Source organism: Osmia bicornis, unplaced genomic scaffold, assembly GCF_907164935.1.
Source record: "Osmia bicornis bicornis unplaced genomic scaffold, iOsmBic2.1, whole genome shotgun sequence".
Classification (NCBI taxonomy): domain Eukaryota; kingdom Metazoa; phylum Arthropoda; class Insecta; order Hymenoptera; family Megachilidae; genus Osmia; species Osmia bicornis.
Window position 1 is genome coordinate 177,295 of NW_025791106.1, and position 8,996 is coordinate 186,290.

Sequence of the window (8,996 nt, forward strand, 5' to 3'; positions counted from 1 at the left end):
TGGTGAGACGCGCTGGTCGAAGAGAAAGATTAAAAAGGCTAAGAAGAGCCTTAAAACAATTCAGAGAGTGTTTTGAAGCTCCGAATTTTCCGTCGAAACGGTCGAGGAATTGAGACGAGCTTCCGAAAAACGCTGCTCGTTGGAGCGTGAAAAAAAACTTCGACGCGATCGCGGATCGGTATTTAATCCGTTTTTCGGGGAATCCCTTTAAACGATGCACAGAAGGATCGTAGACGGTTTTAATCCACAACGGAATTCGGTGAAGAAGCGTTTCGTAATAAGCCCGTGTTTACTTTTGTCACAATGCCGACTAAGAGAGAGAGAGAGCGAGGATTCTCGGAATCGATATATTTATATCTTTCGCCGTCTCGCCTCGCCCCCCTACAGGTGCCGAGCTACTCGATCCACCCGGGGGAACCTGTGAGGGGAAGGACGAGTGGCGGGGAACCGCGAACCTCGCTCGCCCGTCGGATATGATTTATTTTATAAACGATAAATAATAGATACAAACAAATATGTACAGTTAATAGAATAAAATAATTAGTTTTAGTATAATGTAAATTTAAACAACAATAATGTAGAAGAAAATATAATTAATAAACGAGCAAATCTCAAACATGCCGCCCGCCTCGTTGTCGGAACGGCAACGACGTGACCGTTTCCAAGGATCGGCGGTTGCTACTGCGTCACTGCTCGTCTGCCGGTAGAGTGCCGCCGCCCGCCGTGACAGACGTATCATGAGACGTCTTCTTAGCCGTAGCGTTGTCCGTATCGTTCGGCGACACGAGTGGAATCAACCGTGTGATTGCACGTGTGGTCAGTTTGCTAGCAGTCTGGACGGTCGCCACACGTGTTAGGCCATCTTTTCCCTCGTGGACCTTCACGACGCGCGCCATCGGCCATTTAGTTGGTGGTGTCGAGTCCTCCTTTAGCAAGACGAGGGTTCCGAGTTGGAGGTTAGGAAGCGCCTTCCGCCACTTCGGAAGATGTTGCAGTTGGCCCAGATATTCTTTACTCCACCTACGCCAAAAATGTTCAATTAATTTTTGTACGAGGGCCCACCTTTTGTGTCCTCCGTCGAAATTTAAATTTTCCGGTGATTCCGGAATCGCCGACAGTGAGTGACCCGTAATGAGGTGATTCGGTGTTAGTGCGGAGAAGTCTTTGGGGTCGTCCGTGAGTGGTGATAACGGTCGTGAATTTAAACACGCTTCCACCTGGCACAATAATGTTGTCAGTTCTTCGAAGGTCAGCCTGTGACCCTCTACTGACCGAAGAAGATGCCTCTTCGCGGATTTCACCGCCGCCTCCCACAGGCCGCCAAAGTGAGGTGAGTAGGGTGGAATAAATTCCCAATTTGTTCCTTCGTTGGCGATTAGCTCAGCAACCTCCCTGTAAAATTCAGAAGCTCGTTTGAACATAGATTTCAACTGCGCATCTGCACCCCGAAAATTCGTCGCGTTGTCGCTCAAGAGGTGAGCACAGCGTCCTCGCCTCGCGACGAACCGTCGGAAGGCCGCGATAAACGCGGACGCAGACAGGTCGGACACTGGCTCCAGGTGGACAGCTTTGGTGCAGAGGCAGACGAACACGGCGATGTAGCCCTTGACCGTCTTCTGGCCGCGACCCTTTGACATGCAGAGGGTGATTGGGCCAGCATAGTCGACCCCACTGCGAAGGAAGGCCCTGGCAGGCTGGACTCGTGAAGCAGGTAAGGAGCCCATTTGCTGCGTACCCGTGTTACCTTGGAATCTTACACAGCGTACGCAATTTCTTAGGATGCGTTTGAGGAGAGTGCGGTCCTGCGGAATCCAGTACGTTTGACGGACGAAGCTTTGTGTCGACGTGAGGCCACCATGAAGAGTCTGAGCGTGTGCTGCCCGAACAATTAGCTCAGCCAAATTAGACCGACGGTGAACGAGGATTGGATGCCGTTGATCGTAGGTGAGCGATGCATGATCCAATCTTCCACCCACACGAATGATCCCGAAGTCATCTAAAACAGGCCGTAAGGCTAATACATTGGATTTACTTTTAATCGGTTTACCTGTTCTTAGATTGTGTAATTCTTCGGAAAAATATTCCGATTGGCTCAGTCGGAGAATACATTTTCGAGCCTCATCGAGTTCCGTGGAAGTCAGGAAACCCGTTCGCCTGCTGTCGTTGCCCCGAGTGTTCCACACGAAGCGTCTCAGGTAAGCTGTAATGCGTACTAGCTTTGTCAACGACGAAAATCGGCATAGTAAGTCGTTTTCAGATTCTGACTGTTCGGCTGCGATGGTGTGGACGGTAGATCGTTGCTCCGAGAGTGAATCGTCCTGAGAACGAATGGAGGACGGCCAATCACTGGATGGCGTCTGAAGCCACGAAGGGCCATGCCACCAGCGCTCATCTTCCTTCAGAGCCTGTACGGTAACTCCCCTGGTTGCTAAATCCGCCGGATTATCGCCGCTGCGAAGATGACGCCAATCCACGTCTGGGAGTAACGTTTGAATTTCCGCCACGCGGTGTGCGACGAAGGGCTTCCACCTGGAAGCGTGCGATTGGACCCAGGATAGTACCACCGATGCATCCGTCCACGCATATAAGGTGGCTCGTAGAGGAAGTATGCCGTCCCGAACCGCCACCATGAGTCGAGCCAGTAGCAGAGCTCCGCATAATTCCAAGCGCGGAATACTGCAGAGTTTGATTGGAGCGAGCTTCGTTTTTGCGATGAGGAGATGCACGTTCGCCATGGTGGAGGTACTTGGTAAGCGTACATAGACTGCAGCGGCGTATGCTCGTTCGGAGGCGTCGCAAAAGCCATGCAGCTCGATGTGATCGTGCATCGCATCCCTGTAACTAACCCAACGTGGTAATGAGATAGTCTTTACCTCTTCCAGATCTTGACGAAACTGAAGCCACGACTCCTCCAGGCGGACTGAAAGCGGTTCGTCCCAATCTGCTCCTGACAACCAAAGATCTTGCAGTAGTGTTTTGGCGCGTATGAGTACTGGTGAGGCCCATCCAAGCGGATCGAAGAGTCGAGCAGTGTAAGAAAGGACGAGTCGTTTCGTCCAAGTTCGGATGGTTGACGGTTGGTCCGATTTGGCCGAGGTAACAGTAAGCGTGTCTGCCACCGCATTCCAAGTCAGTCCTAGCGTCTCCGCGTCGTTGCTCGCCTGCAGGAATTTGTGGTCTCTTTCACTAGGTTCCCCTTGGGACGTGTAGTTCAGCGTCCACTTATCAAGAGGGAACCCGCCCGCCATGAGGATGCCGATTAGCTGCTGTCGAGACTCCTCAGCCTTGGCAGGATCGTCGGCTCCAGCCAACAGGTCGTCCACGTAGGAATTTCGACGCAAGATGGCTGCGCCCAAAGGAAATCGTTGTTCCTCATCGTCTGCCAGCTGTTGTAGAACTCGTAGAGCAAGGTAAGGGGCTGAAGTTGTCCCGTAGGTGACCGTGGTTAAACGAAAGTCGCGGACTTCGTTTCCAGCTTCGTCTCTCCACAGTATGCGCTGCCAATCTCGATCGTCAGGATGGACGGCTATCTGACGGAACATCTTTACTATGTCCGTAGAAAATACGCATCTCGGGAACCTCCACCGAGTGAGCACCAGCCAAAGGTCGGACTGCAGACGTGGTCCTGACGCAAGAGCCTGGTTCAGCGAAGGTCTGTTGCCTGAAACATAAGATCCGTCAAAGACAACTCGAATCCTTTTATTTCCTGACCCGGTGGTTTTCCAGACTGCATGGTGAGGCAGGTAGTTGGCGTTAGCGACATCATACTTGGAGGCTGGTTCCATGTGGCCCAGTCTCCGATACTCCTCCATGAAGCCCGCATAAGATGTTTGCAAAAAGGAGTCCTTCTCCCATCTTCGTTCGCCAGCCAGAAACCGTTGAAGAGCGGCACGTCGCGGTACTCCGATGTCTTCGGGTGTAGCCTTCAGAAATGGGAGCCGCACCACGTAACGACCTAGTTCATCACGTGAGTGCGTTTCCTTGAAATACTCCTCACAAGCTGTGTCTTGAGGGCTCCACGGAGACTTCGAAGGGACCTCCTCAAGCTCCCAAAATCTTTGCAGGTCGTTTCGGAGATCATCCAGGCCTCGGATGAGTTGCACCCGAGCCACCCCTGAAGCTGGATCGTCGGAGGTCGAAACCGGCCCCAAAGGGGACCATCCAAACGGCGTGCGGACCAGCGACGGAGTTCCAGGAGGGCCTACCTTATTTTCCAAGAAAAGGTACCCACAAACGTCAGCTCCAAGAAGTACGTCGACTCTACGTGGTAATCTAAACTCCGGATCGGCCAGCGGCAATCCCCGCATGTGAATCCATGGATGGTCCTCCACTGGATGAGACGGAGTTGGAGAGGTGACTTTCCTTGTCACCAACGCGTTAAGAGTGATGCGGAAGTCGCTGTCTGCGCAGGACGTAAGCTCGACGGAGACTTCGTGTTTGGCCATCCCGACGCTCTTCTCCTGATAACCGGTGAGTAACACCCTCACACTTTTCCGCTGTAGCTGGAGCGATTGCGCGACCTTCTCGCTAACAAATGACGACTCAGAGCCTGGATCTAAAAGAGCCCTGACGTCTAAAGTGCGACCCTCAGTCGACTCCAAGCGGACCCGCGCGGTTGCCAACAAAATCACCCGTTGAGATCGGACCGTATAAGCAGCACTCGTGCTCGGTGTAATTATATTTGCCTTGGATGACGATGGTTGATCTTCCCGAAAGGCATCGTGTAACGATGTGTGGTGATTGGCCTCGCAAACCAGGCAGCGAAAGTTTGACTTGCAGGCTGCAACTTCATGACCTGAATTTAGACATGCTGTACACACGCCTACCTTTTTTACCAGCGACAAACGGTCTTGCGGATTCATTTTCTTCAACCTAGTGCAGTGGCCAAGAGTGTGTGAGCCAGCACACGACGGGCACGTTTTTGCTGTCTTAGGCTTGGCTGTTTCCTTGGCGTTCGTGGTCAATGTTACCCTTGTTCGAGTATTTGCAACGGGTGTCCGCTTGGAGCCTTCCTTGGACTGGAGGGGGGGCGTCGCCGCATTCGTACCTTGAGCAGAAATAATAGCGTGAGCACGATTTTCCAGAAAATCCACTAACGCCTCAAACGGGGGAAGCGTAGTGGGATCAACCAAGGAAGTTTCCCAAGCGAGTCTCGTGGTTTGATCCAGCTTTTCGGTGAGGAGGAACGAAAACCAGTCGTCCCACGACTCCACCGGTCGCTCCAAAGAGGCGAGTGCATTCCTTGACTGGCGGAATTCGTCGAGGATCCTTTTAATTTCCTGAGAGGACGCCTTTACTATGGGAGCACAGGTGAGGATGCGACGCATGTGTGAGGCCGCTAAGATCCTTTTATTACCGTAGCGACGCTCCAGGGACGCCCACGATGCCTCGTAATTACCGTCCGTCATCGGAGTGCAGGTAAGCATGTTTGCTGCGTCACCTGTAAGACTAGATTTAAGATAATGTAATTTTTGCACCTTACTTAACTTTTTCGAGCCGTGAATTAGAGCTCTGAATTGATCCCGATAACTTTCCCACTGTAGGAGATCCCCAGAAAACGTGGGCAGCGAGATCGTGGGTAAAGTCGGTTCGCCTGACGACGCTTTGCCGGAAGAATTCTCGTCTCCTGGCTTATTCCGGTCTGGGGCGAGTAGGGCAATCCTCTCCTCCAAGTCCACGACGTGCGAAAGGTAAGTACTTTCAATAGTGCTGAAAACGTCTTCCTTCAAGTAAGGCACTGATTTATCAGCTGCGCAAATAATAGATTTGTGAGTTGACGAAAAATCACGCCAATAAGTATCTAACAGCTGCCTCCGTTGCTGCAGCATAATTAGAGTAAGTTTTTCTTGCCCGATCTTCAGTGTATTCCTCATGAAACGCTCTATACGTCCGGCCAGGTCTTCTTGAGAGCGCAGTAGGTTTTCGAGTGACGTCGACATGATGAGTCACCCCGCAAAAACTGTTCTCTAACGACACGTAAGGACGTACACAGCACGCGCGTGAAAGGTCACAACTCGCGACCGTTGGCGGTTTGAAAATTCGGACCGTTTAACGGCGTGTACGTGATAAAGAATACGATTATTCTGATTAGACGCAAGAAAATCAAGTCAGCGTAACTCACAAGAAACTGTAGTCTTTAACCCTTTTTCCAGCAGTTCGGGAAGTCCAGCGAGCGATCGGCCACCGTTGGATCGTACTTCGATGCACTGAGGACGCAGTTCGCCAAGAGATCACTCAGATCACTGCACTCACGGCCGGAAGACAACGTACCGATTCGCGATGGTCAAGATCGAGGTGCCGGGCAAAAATCCGGCTCGAAGGACCAATGTTTTGAAGCTCCGAATTTTCCGTCGAAACGGTCGAGGAATTGAGACGAGCTTCCGAAAAACGCTGCTCGTTGGAGCGTGAAAAAAAACTTCGACGCGATCGCGGATCGGTATTTAATCCGTTTTTCGGGGAATCCCTTTAAACGATGCACAGAAGGATCGTAGACGATTTTAATCCACAACGGAATTCGATGAAGAAGCGTTTCGTAATAAGCCCGTGTTTACTTTTGTCACAATGCCGACTAAGAGAGAGAGAGAGCGAGGATTCTCGGAATCGATATATTTATATCTTTCGCCGTCTCGCCTCGCCCCCCTACAGGTGCCGAGCTACTCGATCCACCCGGGGGAACCTGTGAGGGGAAGGACGAGTGGCGGGGAACCGCGAACCTCGCTCGCCCGTCGGATATGATTTATTTTATAAACGATAAATAGTAGATACAAACAAATATGTACAGTTAATAGAATAAAATAATTAGTTTTAGTATAATGTAAATTTAAACAACCATAATGTAGAAGAAAATATAATTAATAAACGAGCAAATCTCAAACAGAGAGGTAGAATTATATCATCAACGATTTATTTCATTCACTAACTATCTGTTTTATACAAAATTTTAAAGATAACAGTGCAAGAGGAAACACCACCACCAACACCACCACCACCATCACCACCACAGTGGAGGTTAATTTCAATAGACGTTCCAGAATTTAACTGGAAAACTTATACAAATTCAAAAAAAGAAGACCCAAGACATGATCACGGAAAAATTATGCGTTATTTTGCTATTTTGTCAGCCTCTCCAAGAAACAGCGAGGAGAAATGCTGCTGCGCTCTATGTAATATCAGAAGGAAAAATATTAGTCTCTTGAGGACAACAGACAAGCGCGCGGGGGAAGTTGTAACGACCCGATAATCAAAAAACAATATCTTTTTCATTTTATTTTCTTTATTGTAATTAATTTTTATATATTTCATACAGAGTATTTTATTTTTATTGTTAATATTTAATGTATAAATTTTTGTAATAAACATTTTCATTTTCGTCGATAACCAAGTCTATTAAATTCGTCGGTAAAAGTTTGGTCGATAAGTCAGACGGTAAAACAGTTATCGATAAATTATCGACGTCTGACCGCGCACGCGCCAGCGCAACCCCAGTAAGCATACGGTGGGGTAGAATTCTAGAGTGGGGATGCTGGACTACCACGTGATGGGAAAAACCCAGCTACCCCAAGAACTCTATGCGGAAAAAAAGTGCCGACTCAGCAAGATCTGAGTATAAATAGAGGCGTTCCGCACAGTTTCGAAGCAGATCTTCTCAGGCCTCGGTCTGAAGCAGACAATACTCTGAACAGTAGAGAAAAGCTTGCGCTGAACTGTTTAGGCAGCGATAGAGCGCGAGCTACAGCTATTTCCTACTCTTCCACTGGTGGCGTGCAGTACCGCAGATCAGTGGACCTCCTATCCACGGTTCGCAACGTGTTACACAGGTGTTACGCTAAGCCTACATTTAAGTGTAAAGAGCTAGCGAGGAGCGGAGGTCCTTGAACGGCCTGCGATTAACACAGCTCTGGTACAACCAGAAACAGATTGCGACCTATAGGAAAGGTTAACTGGATTCTAGTAGTCTAGCACAAACCTCTGGAATTTAGTTTCCATAATCATTGTTGAAAACCAAACAGAGTATTGACTGTACAGGAAGACCACGCCGCATTCGCGTTAGCGCTATCGATTATTACAATTAATTACTTATTATTAATTTCTACTTACATATATTTATTACTAATTACATATTTCTTATTGTATTCCCAATTTAGGGCGAACAACTTATAATTTCTTACTGTATTCCTATTTCTAGCCGCACTATTTGTGATACCAGCGATTTTCTTTTATATTATATTTCAATTCACTTACCTTATATTTTTGAATAAACATATTTTCATTCGGTTTCTAGCACATTAGTGTTTGGATTTCACTCCTTAACCGCACACCACACGAACCCGTAATCCCTAAAACACAGAATACGAGTCGCCTTCTAAGGGAACCTCTCTCCCTACAAGTCGGTGCAGTGACGAACTCACTCTGGGTCGTTACATCCCTCATGTCTTTGAAATAGAAGATCATTCCTTTTGTATCTCCTATATTGGAATATGAAACACAAACGTTACACATACAATCGTTCTAGGTAAAACAACATTAAGACGCATAAAGTATATTTTTACTAAATAGATTTTATTATTTTACAGTAATGAACAAAATTAATAAATGATATTAAATGTTTCGTGTTTTAAGACAAATGTAACAATTTTTCTTTTTCGGTGGAGGTCCATCTATGTGCGTGTCATTCCCCGGCCGGTTATAATGTTCCATGCATAGCTCTTCATCTTCCTCCTTCCTTTTTTTTAACCACCATTCTTTTAATATCGATACGTTTCTCATAGCACATGCCCCATTGTGCGCGATGCATGCCATATGTTTATCCATCCATCCATCTTGAATATGCCGGCTCGTGGTTGGCAAATTCGGTAGATCGTCATCTTTGTTCAAAACCTCTATATTGATTGGACTGACTGAAGGATAAAGTTTCTTCAGCCATTTTTCTTTCTCAATGCCCTTGACGTATACGGATCCATGAATACTATCTTTCAAACACGAAGTGGCACACTCTT

At 48.1% G+C, this 8,996-nt stretch overlaps 2 protein-coding genes across 2 annotated transcripts; both read right to left on the bottom strand.

Annotated features, from left to right (window-relative positions):
- Nucleotides 1-686: 686 nt before the first annotated feature.
- LOC123988719 lies at nucleotides 687-1,724 on the bottom strand. Its single transcript, XM_046289471.1, has one exon. The coding sequence runs from the start codon at nucleotides 1,722-1,724 to the stop codon at nucleotides 687-689; it is 1,038 nt and encodes a 345-aa protein (XP_046145427.1).
- Nucleotides 1,725-2,442: 718 nt separating this feature from the next.
- On the bottom strand, nucleotides 2,443-5,939 carry LOC123988720. The gene is made up of 2 exons (XM_046289472.1): nucleotides 2,562-5,939; nucleotides 2,443-2,451 (listed from the first exon to the last, which is right to left on the bottom strand). The coding sequence occupies exons 1-2, from the start codon at nucleotides 5,937-5,939 to the stop codon at nucleotides 2,443-2,445; spliced, it is 3,387 nt and encodes a 1,128-aa protein (XP_046145428.1).
- Nucleotides 5,940-8,996: the final 3,057 nt, after the last annotated feature.